The sequence below is a fragment of the Panthera onca genome, chromosome C2, assembly GCF_046562875.1.
Source record: "Panthera onca isolate mPanOnc1 chromosome C2, mPanOnc1 haplotype 2, whole genome shotgun sequence".
Taxonomy (NCBI): domain Eukaryota; kingdom Metazoa; phylum Chordata; class Mammalia; order Carnivora; family Felidae; genus Panthera; species Panthera onca.
The window spans coordinates 77,872,730-77,891,334 of NC_138347.1; the positions used below are offsets into that span (position 1 = coordinate 77,872,730).

The window sequence follows — 18,605 nt, forward strand, 5'->3', positions numbered from 1 at the left end:
GCCAGGTAGAAGTGAGGGTGATGGGGTTTTGGTTTGTTGTTGTTGTTGTTGTTTCACTTTCATATAGATTTAAAATATTTTTTTGATGTTTATTTTTGAGAGAGAGACAGAGAGTGAGGGGGAAGGGCAGAGAGAGAGGGAGACAACAGAATCTGAAGCAGGCTCCAGGCTCTGAGCTGTTAGCACAGAGCCTGATGCAGGACTCAAACCCACGAGAACCATGAGATCATGACCTGAGCCCAAGTCGGTTGATTAACTGACTGACCCACCCAGGCGACCCTGTATAGACTTTTTTAAGGGTAGTTTTATGTTCACAGAAAAATTGAGCAGAAGGTACAGAGATTCTCAGGTACCACCTGCCCCCACACATGCACAGCCCCATATCAGCACCTCCCAAGTGTTAGAGTCATTTTCATCCCTCTCATTCACACTCTGAGCCTATCTTTTCTTTTTTACTCTTCATTCCTTGTGACAAACTGGCAGCTCCCATAGTAAATACGGAAGTCTATCTTGTTTTCTCCTCTTGCTTTATCCTTGTTTTCTATGTTTACTTCTGCCTCCGATGTGCTTCTGGTTTTACTAAAATCATAGAAGCTTCTCCTCCTACCACACTCAAACCACATACAGAAATCAGTTGGGAAAACATTTAAATTATTCCAAACCACAAGGTCACTTCTGAGTAACTACAAAGAAGGAAGCTTTAGAGACCTGTGGAGGGAAACTGAAGTCTCAGCTAGAATGAAACCTGAGGGGGGTTCTAAAATGGAACCAGGACCTTGACTTCCTGAATGCTAGCCCAGTTCTTTTTCCTCTGGGGAAAGACTTTATTTTTCATGTTTATTTATTTTTGAGAGAGAGAGAGAGAGAGCATGCATATGCAGGAGAGAGGCAGAGAGAGAAGGGACAGAGGGTCCGAAGCAGAGAGCCACACAGGGCTTGAACCCACGGAACCCTGAGGCCACCACCCCAGTCAAACCAAGGCGCTTAACCAACCAGGCCACCCAGGTGCCCCTGGGGGAAGGCTTTTATATGCTCTCATCTTTGATGAACAGTTGTCTGATAACTCATTGATGAAACACTCTTTGGGCCATGATGGGGGTGCCCATTGGCCAGGTCCCTCTAAGAAATAATCACTGCTTTAAGACAAACTGCTGTGGGAAAGAGACTGGTGTGTGTGTGTGTGTGTGTGTGTGTGTGTGTGTGTGTGTGTAGGGGTGGGGGAGGGTAGGCAGCACTTTCATAACGGTGATAATAGATTAAAGGGTATATATTCAGGTCGCTATCAGACCACTCTGTAGTGGAAAGTACCGGAAGTGCTACTAACTTGCTGTGTGATCGTAGGAAAATCTTGTTTCCTCTCTGGGTCCCAGTTTCCCAACCTATAAACTATAAAGATGTCCTACAACTCACGCAGAAATACGTGATTCTAGGGGAGACCACGAAGGGAAAAAGGGGACGGAGGGAGGAAAGAAGGCGGAGGAAGACGGACAAAAGAGAGACAAGTGTGTGTGAGGGAGGGGAACTGTTGTGGGAATAAACAGAAAATGCCTTTTAATGAGATAGTAAAATAAAGTTGAAAATGAAAACGGGGGTCTCTTGAGGCCTCTGCTTTTCATCTTTTATGCATTTTTAGCATTTCCACATATAGAGTCATTTTGGGGTAAATGTAGATCGAATGAATGGAAAGCCTGAGAAGTCTCACAAGAGGAAAAACGGGAGGCGAGAAATGAGAGAGAAGGAGTCAGGAGCACACCGGACCCTGAGCCTGCCCAGTAAGTCCCCACACCGTTCCTGCCCAGGGCGCAGGGGCCAGCGAGGAGGGCTCCTGCGCTCCCCGAAGCTTTCCTAGTGAGCCGCCCTGAAACCGCCAGGGGGCGCTGCGCGGCGGCCGGCGGGCCGGGGGCGGAGCCGCTTTAAATCGCGGCGCCCAGCAGGTTGGCGTCTCAGTCCCGAGCCGGGAGCCGCGCAGCTTTTCGCGTCCCAACTCCAGCGCCGACCCGGACCGGACCCAGCGCTGACCCTGACCCACAGTTTCGCCAGGGGCAGCACCAGGAGCAAGGCTCCCCGCAATCACTTTCTCTGCGCGGCTCCATCACCCCAGGGAGTCCCAGGTGCGCACCTGCCAGCTCCGCCTTCTGCACCTGCCACCGGCGAGCCGGCGCGGGCACCGGAGCGAGCCATGGCCAACGCGGGGCTGCAGCTGTTAGGCTTCATCCTGGCCTTCCTGGGCTGGATCGGCTCCATCGTCAGCACGGCACTGCCCCAATGGAAGATTTACTCCTACGCCGGCGACAACATCGTGACTGCCCAGGCCATCTACGAGGGGCTGTGGATGTCCTGCGTGTCACAGAGCACCGGGCAGATACAGTGCAAAGTCTTCGACTCCTTGCTGAATCTGAACAGTGAGTGCCTTCCCCACCCCCACGGCCGTGAACCTGAGACCCCAGGCCCCCAGGGGCTCCTTTTTTGGGTAGAGGCTACCAGTTGATTCCGTGATGTAATTACATGATGAAACTTAAGTTGATCAGGTCTTCTGTTCATGTGCTTTGTGGTGAGGAAGCAAAAGAACTGTGGTTTGGGAAAAGAGACGCCCTGGGCTCAGCTCTGATTTTCCCTCGAACTCCCTGGGTGACACTTTTCTCCTGTAGGTGTGTTTTTATCTTAAATTCCCTTGAGAGTGAAGTGGAGATTGAGTGGGTGAAGGCCAACCTCCAACTTCAGATCGAAGGCCTTTCCTGGACATTGTAAGATTCAGTGTAAATTGAAGAATGGTTGGGTTTGGGCAAGAAAACCCTGTGCTTTAAAAAGTTCAGAGGCTGGTAGTTTTTCCAGATTCTACAATTACTAGACAATCCCAAAGTTTTAGATGAATTGTGAGGGTTTTAAAATCTATCTTTACTATGAGTTTTCATAGTAAAAGTCACATTCCTATATGGACTGTCCCAACCTAGTGTGTACTACCCACACTTGAGCTTGAAGACTCTGATCCTTTTGAGTTTTGAGATCCACTAAGTGTGGGGAGGCTCCATCGCATTCTCTTCCTTGACTCGGGGTTCGCATTCAAGCTGGACTCTGCAGAGGAGGCAGATTGTCATGTTATTTTGGAAAGTGTAGCTGGTGGCAGGTGGAAAAGGGTGACAAGAAGGAAAAGTTCTAAATAAGCTCCCATCATAACAGGGAGGGAAGAGTGAGGGCATAGAGAAAATGTGGCAGAGGAGATGCAGTTGAGGAAGGCAGAACTCAGCCGGGGAGGAAGGTAGTGAGAGACACAGTAGGTCTTCTCTGAGCTTCCGTCTTCCTCAAAGGAATGTCTGTGTAACGCACGTCCGTTCTTCTGTCAAGTGGGAGAGGGTTATGCAGAGAGAACTATTTCGAGAGATGTATTTCTAAGGATGATGGGGAGAAGGATGATAGAATGGGCTTTTTACTTCTATTTTTCTAGGTAAAAGCTTTTGAGTGCCTTTTCAGAAATGCATTAAATTGCCACTTACCTAGGTCATAACAATTCATGGCTGGAGTACCTTCCTTGAGGTACTCCACTAGTTGTCCTGCACCTGTGTGCCTCGTATGCCCTTGGACTAACTTGAAGAAAAGTTTCCTCTGTCTTTACCTGGACAAATGAGCCTGCCCGTCAGCCCCTTTGTGTTCTGAGGGTAAACCTCGCTGTCATCATGCAAACTTACTTCTGTTGACCTGCCCACCTGCTGTGTGTGGTTTTGTCAGAAACCATACAGTTTAGAGTTATTAAATCTGTTCTGAATCTGTTCAAACAGCTTGAGCACCTGGTCCGTCAATGTGCATGGTGGTTTTGAGTGTTCTCGTTTCAACTTTTCAAAGTTCCCATATTGTTAGGATCCCTTTATACCAAATATAAGAAGTATATTAAGTACGCTCCCTTATGTAATCATTGAATCTCCCCATGAAAAGACGAATGCGTGTAAGGAAATGATGTCAGGCATTTTGCATGTCATGCTAAGGACTTGGCAGATGGAGAAGGTTTTAAGGGCAATTCCAGAGAGCTCTCTGATTCTTCTGATCAAAACAGTTCATTCTCAACACATTTAACTAGGTTTCCTTTTACTTCCTTAAGCCACCAAATAGAATCCATGACCAAATTGATCCATGTTGTAAATACTTCAACAGGTAGGTCATTGCTGTACCTGATAAAGTGTCAAAATGTTTTACTTCCATTTATTCCCTGCTAATATAGCAGTTGCGGTTTTTTGAAGCTATTGTGGAGGAACTAAATACACTCCCCTGCACATTTTAGAGATTGCTTCCTGATGATTTAAGTCCAGATCAGATTCCTCTTTTTGTTTTGGTCAAAACCAGGGTTTATCCAAAGTGGAGGTGAGGCCTTTCTCTCAAAACTGATTCCCAGAAGAGGGAGCCTTGACTCACAGGTACTTTCCCAAGCTGCCAATGACTGACCAGATGCCTCTGAATGAAGCCTAGTGAACCTGTCTCTGTTTCTCTGCCTGAGCTGTGGTCCTCACCCTCACCTAATGTAGAGACCTGGGGTAGTGGTGATTCATTGGCTGGATTGGATACAGTTTTGTAACATCTAGAAGAGAATGATTATCTTATACGTAAGTAGTGTCCCTTGTAAAGGGTTGCATTCCAGGAAGTGCTTTTAGCTTATAGCTTAACTAGAAGTTTCCTGAAATTGTACCTTGTTCTCTTTGCCAGTAGAGCCCACTTGGCATCTTAGGGTGGAGATAGAGAAATTTATCAAGGTTTGTAACAACAGACATGTTAAAAGCCCTTGATCCCCTGCTCTAGCTAGTGTCAGCTATAAAAAGCATGTGGCATTCATAAAATATCTAAAGGAATATAGGGTATTGAAACCAGTATAGGAAATGGGATACAACGGGGCTTTTTTTTTTTTTTTTTATGTGGTTCTTGCAAAGTAGTTTATTAAAATGTAACTGAGAAACTTCCTGGGGCGGGGAGGGGGGGGGGAATGTTACACTGTGTATTGTGGTTTTACTATGGCCGAAACCATTTCAGTTCCATCCCAGGTATGAGATGCTTATTGACAAGATGACTCCTGCAGCTGAGAATTGGCATATACAATGAGGAGTGCCAGATACAGCTGCAGTAGACTTCTCCTGATTAAACTGTACATCTTGCCTTGTGTTGATCCAGTTCTCAAGCTTTTGGCAAGCTTGTGTCTATTTTATGTAGTTAGTTCATTGTTTCTTCTTGCTTGATTTTAGTGGCGAGAATGGTCCAAAGGATTGGGCTGTCCAAGTAGGCTGCAGTGTGGGAGGTGTGCAAGTAAAGAAGTAAGCATTTTGTAGGAATGTTGTAGGGAAAATCCAAGCACCAGACAAATGGAAGGTTAGGCTAGACTCTCCTAAGTCTCATGTAACTTTGGGATTCTGTAATTTGTTTATAAGCTCCTCTAGCCTGTTCCACTTGCTTTGCATGAACCCACATGTGTGTAGGTGTGCTTAATGAGTATGGGTTGTCAGTGAGGTTTCCCAGCACTCTCCCCATGATGTCAGGCTCAATCAAAGAGACGAAATCACTGACTTGGATTTTAAGTCTTTAAAGCATAGGCAGAGAGGAAGGTACTCACATTTCCCCAGTCTACATAATTCATGCTGCAACCAAGGGGTGTTCAAGGGGCCACTGGTGTTCGACTCTGTTTCATGAATTAGTTTTGACTCTTGGAATGATGAAAGTAAAAAAAAAAAATTAAAAATCTAAGCTTGAAATCAGAAGTTCTCAATGCTTACCCTAGTTTTGTGCTAAGTAGCTATGTATATTATGGTAAGCCACTCCATCTCTCTGGGCTGTAGTTTTCCCACTTATAAAATAGGGCAGAGCGAGGGGGATGGGAAGATGAATCCATGATTCATTCATCAACTCAACAAATGTAAGCCAGGCCCTATTCTTGCTCCCAGGGATACAGCTGAAATGATTTAGAAGGTGCCAGTGTTGATTCCTGCCTGTGCCAACATTCTTTGTTACTGACTGCCATGATTGAAGGCAAAGAAGCAAGTGCATAGTTTAGGTTTCCCTGATGGGAGCGATGGGTAAGTGGTAATATGGAAGCTTACATTCAATCATGAGGCAATTTCTCTAAGAAACAAACAAAAAAGATAGCGAGACTACTCAGGACATCCTGAGAAGTGCTAAGTCCTGACTCCTCCCAGACCACTTCAGTGACTGTGGCAGTGTTCTGAGGTCATACGCAGTGGCCACCAGCTTAGGCGTCAATAAAATGGAAATCATAACAATGAGAACTCTTGAGAAACTTTGAACTTGAGTAAAAGTGAAAAAGCCATGGGAGTATATAGTTCTGTGAGTCTGTGATGAGCTCATTTAATTGCAGGGAAGAGAGCGTTTTTGTTTCAGTCACCCAATGGTCGGTTCATTTACTTGCCTAACACTTATTAAGCAACTACTCATGCAAAGGGGGACCACGTGAGGGTGTGGAATTAATGAAAATCGATTTTGTTTTATACATACTGCGTAAGGTAGTGATATAGCAATATGGCCAGTAAATAGCATACACAATTATACAATGCCAGGTATCTACAGGAGACTTTGCTGCTTGTATAGTAAGACTTAAAAAAAAAAAAAAAAAAAAAAAAAAAAGAAACCTTTAGAAAACAAAATGGACATACTTGTCTATACTTGTCTTTCTACACTCATGTTGATTAACCCAACTGTAGTCGATCAGTAACTTCTCACTCATTTCTTGTCTTGTAAGTAGAGGTCTTTGTAAGTACTTTTTCAAATTATACTTTCGGGTCGAAAGTGGTGAGAACCCCTTAGGGGGTCTTTAATCTCAAGATTATCGGTCTAGGTAAGTGTAATTAAAAGACTGCCTCCTCTATTTACTGCTGAATAATGATGAGAAACAATAGTGTAACTTTCTGAATGTTTGCTAACCATTTTCCCCACAGACAACTTTAGTCAGTGATAAGAATATTGTAGAGGTGTCTCTAAACTTAAAGGGCCAGGAAAGGAACAGATTGCTTCCAGAGTTGATCCAATTAGGCCAGCTCAGAGTTAATAGTTCAAGGCTATACTGTATCTATCTGGTCTAAAATGCTGTTTTGTGGCTCTCAAAGATTTCTCAACTTCTTTATCCTTCTCATCATTATTCTACTAGGAAAAAAAAAAAAAAGAAAGAAAGAATGAGCTCAGAAGCTCATTCAATGCAGAATTCTAAAATTTTGAAAGCTAAAAAAATAAAGAAGTTAAGCACAAAATATGATTTGTTCCCTCCTTGTATAAGTTTCTGGCTTTTAATGATTGAAACTAAGTCTAGCTTTATATAGGAAATTTTTACTCTACCCAGGCTCACTAGGGAGGCGTTGCTCATGAGTATATCAAAGACTAAGCTAAACACCAGAGCATTTTCTCTATTGTATTAGTGCAAATTTGAAAAAATAAAAACATGCTCTAATTTGAATTCGTTGAACACAGGTTGAATAACCCATGTAGCTTGCCAGGTACTGTTTGTAGTGTTTTGGATGGAACAAATATCTGCCCCAAGACCTCAAGGAGCTCACAATTACATATTTTAGACCTCTGACTTAAAAGGCTTCCATAAGACCTTAATTTGAAGGATTCATCTGGTTCCAGCTTAAAATTGTGCAATTTAGATTCTATCTCCACGTAAAATTCTCATAACTTGTAACACAACACTTGCTCACTTTGACTTTGTAATCCATTGTTATATACGCCTAACTAGTGAGTTTTCATGTTGTTATGATTCTCAGCCTTTTTTTTAACAACCCCCCCCCCACCCCACACGTATCAATATAGTTAAGAATTCATCCAAATGTCTCCAACGAAGCAAGATGAGATTTTGTGTTTGATGTGCATCCAGTATTGTAACATAGAAATTGTGCAAGTCAGTGGATGCCGAGACATAAATGAAAAGAGAGAAGGAGAAAAATACTGCTTTGCAAAATAACACTATTGCTTTATCAGATCTTTAAAAATGAAACATGATCTCTGTTCCATTCAGCTTATATGATTCCCAAGCAATTTTTTTCTATTTTTGCCATTATTTTTTGTGCATTGTACAAATAATTCATTATTCTGTGAAGAAATAAAACAGAGGAGGTTTGTAATGAACAGAAGAAAATGTTTCCTCCCCCTTAGAAGCTTTGTGAAATAAGGGGAAAGAATAAAATGGGTATGGCATGAACCAACTGTGCTTTCCCGGAGGACTTGAAGGGGGAAAACTTAGAGATGAAAACTGTGAATATTCGATCATTCCAGGTGAGTACAGATGGAGACGTGGGGTAGTTTATCTATGTGTGCTCCCTGTCTGGGTGGTTTTATACAAGTGTGACTCATGAGACTGAGGCACAGTAGACTTCCCGTGAAGAATACCTTGTGATTCAAGTGCTCAGACCTGCTGGGCTGGTGGCCTGGTGTTTTTACATGAAGTGCAGATCAGGATGATTATTACAGTCTCTGAGTCAGGTTGGGGGCCCTACAAGACAAACAAAGTGGAAAACTTGGAGAGACATCATAGTTTAACAATAAAAGTGGTTAATAAAGGTTGGAAAACTGTTTATGAGAGAAAAAGGCAGAAGAGGCTGAGAGATGTGGAAGGCTGCATGTAATTTAAGGGTCGCCATGGTAAGAATATTTGCTAACTGTGCTCTCTATATTGAAGGTAAAAATCCTGCCACCCCTTCTTTTAGCCCCTACAATGACTTCTGATTACACTTAGAATAAACACCGAACCCCGTACTCCAGATTGCAAAGCCCTGCATGATCTATGCCTTCTGACCACCATGCTAAACCCACCTCATTTTATTTGTCACATTCTGTCATCCTCCAGTAGAATGACCCCCTGTCCCCATTTGCCCAGGATTCAGGTCCTTCTCAGGAGCTAGGACTTGTAGTTTTAACACCAAGACAGTAGGGTGCCTGAGTAGGCTCAGTAGGCTAAGTGTCCAACTCTTGATTTTGGCTCAGGTCGTGATCTCACAGTTCGTGGGTTCGAGGCCCCACATCAGGCTCTGCGCTGGCAGCATGGAGCCTGCTTGGGATTCTCTCTCTCTCTCTCTCTCTATCTCTCTCTCTCTCTCTCTCTCTCTCTCTCTCTCAAAATAAATAAATAAACTTGGAAAAAAAAAAAAAGACAGTGCCAGGCAAACAGGAGTCATCTATCCTCCTGGCATATGGATTATCTTTGTGAGTTTCAGTATTTCCTCTTCCGGTATTCTTTTGCTCTCAGTGGCATTTGGAACCAAATCTGAAATTTGTGTTACGTATAAGAACTTAGTTATTTTGCTTTTCATTTCCCTATTGCATAATGATTGTCCTTGCAAAAACTGTTGGGAAATGAGAAGGAAGGACACACTGTAACAGTGGATTCCTTGGTACTTTCCTCCTCTTACCTCAGGATTGTTTGTGATTCCAAGGAAGAAGGTTTACATTAATCTTGTAAGCAGCTTCAGTTCCTGGGAAATGCATAGGGAACATGTGTTTTCATTCAGCAGTTCTTATACTACCCTGGAATCTTAAGCGAAGTGTGTGGGTAGGGTACACATGTGCCCACACATGCTTATAAGGACGTGGATAGGTAAGCGGGGAAGGTGTTTCCATTTTGCATGTAATTAAATCATGGGGCGCCTGTGTGGCTCAGTCGGTTGAGCATCTGACTTCAGCTCAGATTATAATCTCGTGGTTCACAAGTTCGAGCCCCGCCTCAGGCTCTGTACTGACAGCTTGGAACCTGGGACCTGCTTCAGATTCTGTGTCTCCCTCTCTCTGCCCCTCCCCTGCTCCTACTCTCTCTCTGTCTCTCTCTGTCTCTCTCAAATAAATAAATAAACATTAAAATTTTTTAATCAAATAAAAATTTATCTTGGCTTCCAAAATATCTGTCAGATACAGTAAAATAAAATACCTTTGATTCTTGTGATTTTATCAGAGATTGGATGTAAATATTAAAACATTAAAATTGAATGATGTTTTAGAAATCTTTAGAGTTAACTGCGACTGGGAATGTAAGTTTTGAACATAATAAGACTGAGCTTAAGTATCGGTCTGATAATGAGATACAAAACCTTTCCATCATGTCAGCCACTTTTGCAGACCATCAAGAAGTAAGGTGTTCCAACTTCTTGGCTAGAGATATGGTCATTCACACTTTCCATAATAGAAGCATGGTCCCAAAGAATAATAAGCAGCTTACCCAAGATGGCACAGTATGTTACAATGTAAATAATATTTATATCTGCAAAAATAATTGTCACATGTTAACACTGTCAATAAGATAAAGATCTTTATCTGAAGGAGGAAAAAAATCTACAATTAATCAAAGTCATTTCCCCATAAGTGAGTGAAAAAGTTGAAGGGGAGAAACTTTTATTTTCAACCTGTGCCTTCATTCCACAGTGATGGTATCATGGTTTTTACTCTTTAGGTAACATACTGGTATAACCTCCCAAAGCCGACTGTATCTATATGATCATGATTTAGTACGCCAAGGACAATAACAGGATATGAGAAAATTAGTGGAATCTTGAGAAATGCTACATTAAATTATTGTCGGCTATTTTACAACCTGACAGTTTAATCATTTTGGACACTGGTGATACCTCTGAAAATATAAAACTACTATGTTCCAAACTAACATCTCAAAGTTTATTTGGTTTTGTTCTAAGAAAATGCCATTGATATCCCCCACCCCCAGCCCAATCACTGGAGATACAAATGTTACTTATCCAGCCATGATAATCTTTGAGAAATTCGTTACTCGTCTTCTAAATTCACCTGTTTTTTTCTGAAGCTTGATGACTGGAGTATAAAGCCATTGACTATTACCAAAGTATATTGTAAGCCATGTTAATTATAAATGGTTTAACATTAAGGATAATACATAGGATTGTTATTTCAGAATTAAAATACTCTGCTAGTGAGGATTAGAGATGTATTAGTTCTGCTAAACCTATTCAACCAGGTCATTAATTATTTTTCTAGAGAATTTGAAGTTCATATTGAAAACATAAAATGTGAGAGCTGGAGGACTTCTTACTCATCATCCAGCCAGGTGTTTCTTTTTCTGGAGAGGAAACTTTGTTGGTTACCTGCAGAAACATTGCTGGAACTGGGCTGTCCTGACTCCTAGTTCATTGTTATCTCTTCCCTACAACATTGGAATATACTTGGCCTTCATTCATTCTCCTCTTGTTGGCCTAGGCGTCCTTTTTCCATGTTGTAAAATGTTTCCTTCCAGGCACTTTGCAAGCAACCCGCGCTTTGATGGTGATTGGCATCCTTCTGGGACTTATAGCCATCTTTGTGGCCACTGTTGGCATGAAGTGTATGAAGTGCATGGAGGACGATGAGGTGCAGAAGATGCGGATGGCTGTCATTGGGGGTGTGACATTTCTCATTGCAGGTAAGAGTGGCCCCGTCCCCCCGCCCCCCATGTCTCTGGCACAGTTGAAGACCTCGGTTTTGGTTTCCTGAGAGTTTATTGGATTGGTTGCACTTAAACTGATTTATTTAAGCTCCTTTCAGATCTTGAAGGATGTATTTCGGTTCCTTTAAAATCTTGAAGACACAGAAACCTTGAGTCGACTTTCACTCTCTCAAATAGGATCCAAATGAAAATTTGAGATCTGTGCTCTATGGCGGCGGAGGTGGGGGGGGGCGGGCAGGTCTGTTCATTGAGGTCCCAGGTGCCGGCTGTTTTGCTACAACCTGTCTTCCAGGTGAAGAGAGGTATTTTCTATTTGGCAAACACTAAGGAACAATTCTATATGATTCAGAAATTTTCTGTAGTGTCTCCACAGACACTATGTAGCAGAGATGGGGAGTAATGACAGAGAGAGTACGTGAAGATTGCGTGAATTGTAAAGGTCTGTGAGCAATGGATGGGATTGAGGTTTTTTGGAGAAAAATGAGGACAACATTCCAGGCAGACAGATGTGATTCCAGAATAAATAGGATGTACTATAGAGAAGTGAAGAGAAAGGCCAAATGGAGTAGAGGTGGAACGTTGGAATGGCAGGAAATTAGGTTAGATGAGATAAGAAAGAGAGAGCCTTGATAAAGTAATGAAGTTTTGTTTTCCATAGACAACATACATGTATTTGTTGCTTCATTCAAGTGTTGATTGATGTGTTACATGTGTGACCTTTGAGAAAATGAGTACCAGAAGAAGACGTGGACAGTTCCATTATAAAATTCTATAATGAGGGGTGCCTGGGTGGCTCAGTCCATTAATTGTCCAACTTCAGCTCAGGTCATGATCTCACAGTTTGTGAGTTCAAGCCTCACGTCAGGCTCTGTGCTGACAGCTCAGAGCCTGGAGCCTGCTTTGGACTCTGTGTCTCCCTCTCTCTGCTCCTCCCCAGCTCATACTCTGTCTCTCTCTCTCTCTCTCTCTCTCAAAAATAAACATTAAAAAAAACTTTTAAGCCTATAATAAGAATTATATTAAATAAGATTGTTTATATGTATGTATACACATATATACACATATGTATATATGTGTGTATATAAAATAATAGACTACTATATAAATTATAAACAGTGTATATACCTTATATAGTATATGTAGTAGTCTATTATAGTTTTTTAAAATGACGCTAGTGATATAATCTATCATTAGGAAGAGCTAGAATTAGACTTTCTTTTCTCATTTTCTCTTTGACAAAAGACTTTGTAGGGCCTTTAGCCCAGCATCATATGTGGATTTTACCAATAGTGAAGGAAGAGTGTCTGTGGCTCTACTAAAGATTTGGCTAAAGGTATCAGTCTTTGAATTTATTCAAATTAGCTCCTGTCAGAAAAAGGACGGATGGCATTTTATTCCCAACAGTTTGGTCCCAAAGGCTATGAATAAACTGCATAGTGCCCCTTCTTCGCTTACCTTCTTATAACTTCTGTAAGTGCAACACCCCTGCTTCTGTTTTACGGTAGTGAGGGTAGCAGGTTCCGGAGCCTTGTCATCGGTAGCCTTTGTCTTGGTAGCCAAAAGCAATAGTGTTTTCTGTCAAGTATTAGAGACAATTAGATTGGGCCAATTTTGGCGGGGAGTAGGGAGGGGAAAGGGAAGGAGGGAGTAACATGGACATATTTAATCTGTTTATAGTGATAGTTTTATAGAATTACTGTAAAAAGAAGCTACTTAATCTCTTTGGATAAGAAATACTGAGATATTTTATACTTCTTATAAATGATAGGAGTAATTATGTTGAGTAAGTAGTTTCCCTGGTATTACTGAAATAGGAAGTGTGTGAGAAATTGAGGGCATGCTACGTAAATCGATCTAGCATATGGCACCTCACCAGTTCTCAAGGCAATATCTGGCATGTCTGGCCAGTGGGGCAGTAGGATTTGGTCCATACTGAGACAGGTCCTGCTCTTCCCTTCTATCTAGTTGTTTACTTTCCTTTTGGTCCTGTAGAAATGTAAATTTCGAATTTGGGTCAAGAAAAATGGAGAAGGGTTTTCATCTCTTTTGCAAGTGACTATCTATACTAAAACGGACATTGGTTTTATCAAAAAGTTTAGTACACTAATGTGTAACAATATCTTTGAAGGAGATCTTAGCTGACACCAAGCTGTTGAGTTATTTCCCAAGGAAGTGTTATTTGTACCTGTGACCTTGGACTGTAAGTGAATAAGATGATATGAAGAGGGTAAACCATGCCCAACTTCAACTTAATATTTTTGCCTCTCTTAACAGAATACTTGGAATAAATCATGTCTGAATCTCCAGGCTCCCTCAGTTAAACTTGTCTAAATTAAAATTGACTAAATTAAAAATGTCAGCACTATTGATGAGGTTCAATTCTTGTAAAATGCTTATAAATGTAATGGGTGTATATTTTATGTTCATTGTTCCACAATGATTAACAGTCTTTTGTTTTGAATTTCTGTAGGTCTGGCTGTTTTAGTTGCCACAGCATGGTATGGCAATAGAATTGTTCAAGAATTTTATGATCCCATGACCCCGGTCAATGCCAGGTAATGCTATTCATGCATAAAATAGTTTGTTCTCTGAGAAAATACCCTTTTTATGTTCTGCAAAGTCCAACTAGTGCTGTAACTTCCCAGATTTGCTGGGAGGTTTATGAAATTTTAGTCAAACTTGAAAATAATCTAAAAGGCCTCTAACTGATGTTAAAATGAGTTTTAACAGCCTATATTGATGACAAAATTCGCTTAAAAGTAGAACATTTCCAAGCTTTATACTTTTCAAGTATATACTGGACCTTTATTTCTTGTTTATTCTTTTAATATCAATAAAGATGTTAACATATTTAACATTTGCTTTTTGAAGTATATCCCAATACTTACCGCACTTGATTGATTGATTATTTGTAAGTTAACACACTGTTTATGATTGGTTGAAAAAATAGTAATACTGTAGAGGTTAATGAATAGTACTTCAATCCCAACAGTTTAATTTTATTTAAGAAAAAAAAAATATAACTTATTTATGGAAAAAATAAGTTGAGATACTACTTTGAAATTTTCTGTTCCATAACAGCTATAAAATTGGCTTTGCTAAGGTCATTTTTCTTAAAATTGCAAGTTGTAGAAATAACAGAGCTGAGTCTTAGCTCTCATGTAACAACACTCTTTGATCAGCGACAAGGCTCTTTGTCTCGCTGTGTTCACATCATTAAGGCCTAATAACTGCATTCAAAGTCAGGATGTTAAGGTATAATTATTGTTTGTTTAGAGCTAGGATGAATGGATGAAGAATCACAGTGATTGGAGAGATAAAGTGTGCTTCTCTTCTTGTAATCACCCACATCTAGGAGAACACATACTGCGGTGATCATGATCCTGTTGGAGCCCATCCCCTAAGACTTACAATATAGGGACGGAAATTGCAGTCTCAATAGGCTAAAATTGTATCAGTAATGCATGTGAAAGCACTTCATAAATTGCTTGGCACTGTATACTTGTTATTTACATGGTGTTCCATGATCCTGAAAACCATCCACTGAGGCAGACGAGATTATCCTGCTTTAAGAGAAGCAGAAACTTAAGGCTGGGATGTGAAGGTACTTACTAGCCAAAACTGCAACAGTGGAGAATCCAGGCCTCATCACTCTAGATCCATCCCTCCTCTACTCTGTGGTCCACCATCATTCACAGATCCTCTCCTCAGGAGTCTGGCTTCATACATCCACCTGAATCAGCTAACCTGAATGGTCTGTGGATTGCTCAGAAGTCTTTTTTTTTTTTTTTTTTTTTTTTTTAAGAAAACCATACATTTCTGACTTCAGCGTATGTAGGTATCTAGGATCAACTATTGAAATTTTAATAGTCTCCATCGCTCTCTAGCAGTTTCTTTACAGGATACGGTTGCTACTTGGCAAGAGCATAATTGTTCAGTTTTAGCCTGAGAATCATGGTCCAAGTCATAAACATGCTTTACAGGTCTCCTACATGTGGTAAAGTCTTTGGAAATATTTGTGTGATTAACCTGGTGTTGCATGCCATATTGCCTGAGCTACTATTGCAAAGTGTCTACAACTGTAATGTAAACATTCTTATATGTATGTATTCATAAACCTTAGAGTACCTCCCCCAAGGGATCATGGGGGATTTGTTTTTAATTGGAAAAATATTAAATGGATATGATACTGATTTCCATCCTTAATTATAAAAATTTTCAATGGTTCATTGATTAAACAAATGCATTGTCTTTTCTTTTTAGGTATGAATTTGGTCAGGCTCTCTTCACTGGCTGGGCTGCTGCTTCTCTCTGCCTTCTGGGAGGTGCCCTACTTTGCTGTTCCTGTCCCCGGAAAACAACATCTTACCCAACGCCACGGCCTTATCCAAAACCTGCACCTTCCAGTGGGAAAGACTACGTGTGACACAGAAGCAAAAGGAGACAGCACTATCGAAAGAAGTAGAAAATGGACATTGTAATACTGTCATTGACCTTAGACTTTTGACTATTGTAGTCTGAACTGTGGTATTACCAAACCAAACCAAACAAAACCAAAAAAAAAAAAAAAAAAATGAAAACAAAAAACCCGATATTTAAAAAAAAAAATACCCGTTGCTAAAAATGGCTCAGTCTTATTTTATCTCCTTTCCTTCAATACAGGAGGGAAGCCTTTTCCATTTTTATTACTGCTTCCCACTGAGTAATCACCTCAAATGTGGGGAGGGGGCGCTCCATAAATATATATAGATATGTATATATACATGTTTTTCTATAAAAAGTTCGATAACAAAAGCTCTTATCATTATATTGGTACCATTATACTTAAAGTATATCTAAAAAAAGAAAAATATATTTAATTCTATATTGATTGAAAAAAGCAGTTTATTTGGTATATTTCTATTCTTCTGTATGGACACATATATAATAGGTCAAATATCATTTTCTCTCTTTCATGAGTTATTAGTGTCTTTGACAGAAGCCCTAATCTATTTTATCAAGTATGACTTTTTTCACTTCTTCACATGTGCCCTTTTCATGTGCTTCTTTTATATTATTTTTATTATAGTCTTACACTATGTGCTTTGTCATCAGTCATTTTTCATATCTTTATTGGTTTTTTTCATTAGGCTGAGCTTAATATTGAATCTGATAACACATTTTATATGCCTACAATTTAATGCCTAGAGTCAGTAAGAATCTCTTACAAATCAGAACGTTAGGAGAATATCTTTCTGTATGACCAGATGATATATTCCTGTTGACCTTCCCACACGATTTCTGTACTCTGCCTTACAACACTCTTGTTTGCTTTGAAAATATTTGTCTGATTGAGTTGCTGTGTGCTACTTTCCCAGGTGTTGTAACACAATTTTATTGATTGAGTTTTTAAGCTACTTATTCACAGTTGTATATCCCCCCCAAACTATCTTTTTCTCCCCGCACCCCCTCAACCATATTGTTTTCTCATATGTAATTATCATATAGTTTACTTCTTTCTAGAAAAAAATGTCTCACATGTCTGAATGAAGTGCTAAACTTCCTGTAGTGATAAGCTGATGACGAATATTCCCTCTCTAGCTGTAAGCGAGTCACTTAATCTTTCTCCTTTTTTCCCATCTGTCAAATTGAGATAATGATACTTAACCAGCTGGTAGAGGCAGTGTGAGTATCAATTAGTTGATATTATTCTCATGCTTTGAACATGAACTATGCCTAAGTAGTGTTTTTATTTGCTCAATTGGCTGTTAAGAAGTCACTGAACCCAACCTCTACAATGCCTTTACATCGCCCAGCACCTTCCTTTCTCTATTGGTCCATTTCCTTTCTATCAGCTGTGTATGCCATGCTATTGGTTCCCTGTTCCATTTTAACAATTGCTCTTCGTGTTCCTGTCTGAGAAATTACTACTTCACTTGAGCAAGATGATGTAATGGAAGGGTGTTGGCTTTGGTGTCTGGAGACCTGATCTGAATCTTGGTGCTATCAATTACTACGTGAGTTTGGGCAAGGCACTTTGCTGCCCTAGATTTATTGCCTCATCTGTAAAAAGGGGATTGTGACTCCTGACCTGCCTACCTCACAGGGCTGTTGTGGGGATCCAGTAATATGGGATACATGTAAATATGGTTTGATAAGGTAAAAAGAAAAATACTCTATGAAAAAAGAATTAAGGATTTGAGTGCATAGGTTTTGGGTTGCTTTTCAAATCACTGAAAAGAGAGAAATTTTAAGAAATGGCTTTCTTGCCTTAATCTCTCACATGATGGGACACTAAAGTGGAATTCAGCTTACTAAATGGAAAAGATTCTGAGGAAGTCTTAGTTTCTTCAGTTAGTATGGCCTGATGCTTTTTGTGGCTAAGCTCTTCTTTCAGTAATGCAGACCTGACTTAGCACAAGTTTGCAGATGTAATGGGTAAAACAGGAGTGTAAGCATTAGCAAAGGCAAAATATGGAAGATGTTTTGAATTATAGTAACTGGCCAGCATATACAAGGTGTTGCTATTAGCTGGCAGCTAGCACTACTTGAATAGGTAGTTTGGAAATGGTAATTCATGGTGAAACCACATGGGGAAGTTATCCAAAGGGCTGCATCATATGAGGATATGAACCAGAAAATTTTAGTGTGTCTTCCAAATCTAAAACTCTATGTTCTTAGAAGGTATAAATCAAAGAGACTTTCTACTTACATACGTCCTAATGATGTCTGAGTGTAAATGTATGTGGCTACTGGTTGCTAAACTCTACAGAGAAATTGATAGTCTAAAATGGCCAACAGAATTGGTACACCAGAATTTATCCAATTCTGCTATTTTTGTACTCCTCTTCTGTGCCTGGAAACAGACAAATAGATATTTTGGAGTTTTGTAATGGGAATTTGTATAAAGCATTACTCTTTTTCAATAAACTGTGTTTTTTTAATAAAAAATAGCTTGTTTTTCTAATTTCAAGATCGTCATGGTTGGAAGAAATTATGGTTGAGGATAGGATCTGACTCACTGTACGTTCCTGGGAAAGTGCTATTGTGCCTCTGGGCCATCTATCAAGTAGTTGAGTAACTCTACCCACTGTAATGGCCTATTTCTCTCAAACTGAGTTTCTGCCTCATCAAGGCTGGTGATAGAAGAGAATTCCAAGAGAAGGTGCTTTATTTTCCTCATCCACAAATAGGGGACATGCTACAAAAG

General features: G+C 40.3%; 1 protein-coding gene across 1 annotated transcript; it reads left to right on the forward strand.

Annotated features, from left to right (window-relative positions):
- The first annotated feature begins 1,935 nt into the window (after window positions 1–1,935).
- CLDN1 (claudin 1) lies at window positions 1,936–18,187 on the forward strand. The gene is made up of 4 exons (XM_060639525.3): window positions 1,936–2,402; window positions 11,228–11,392; window positions 13,887–13,971; window positions 15,680–18,187. Exons 1-4 carry the CDS (start codon window positions 2,180–2,182, stop codon window positions 15,840–15,842), a joined length of 636 nt encoding a protein of 211 aa, XP_060495508.1. The 5' UTR covers window positions 1,936–2,179; the 3' UTR covers window positions 15,843–18,187.
- Window positions 18,188–18,605: the final 418 nt, after the last annotated feature.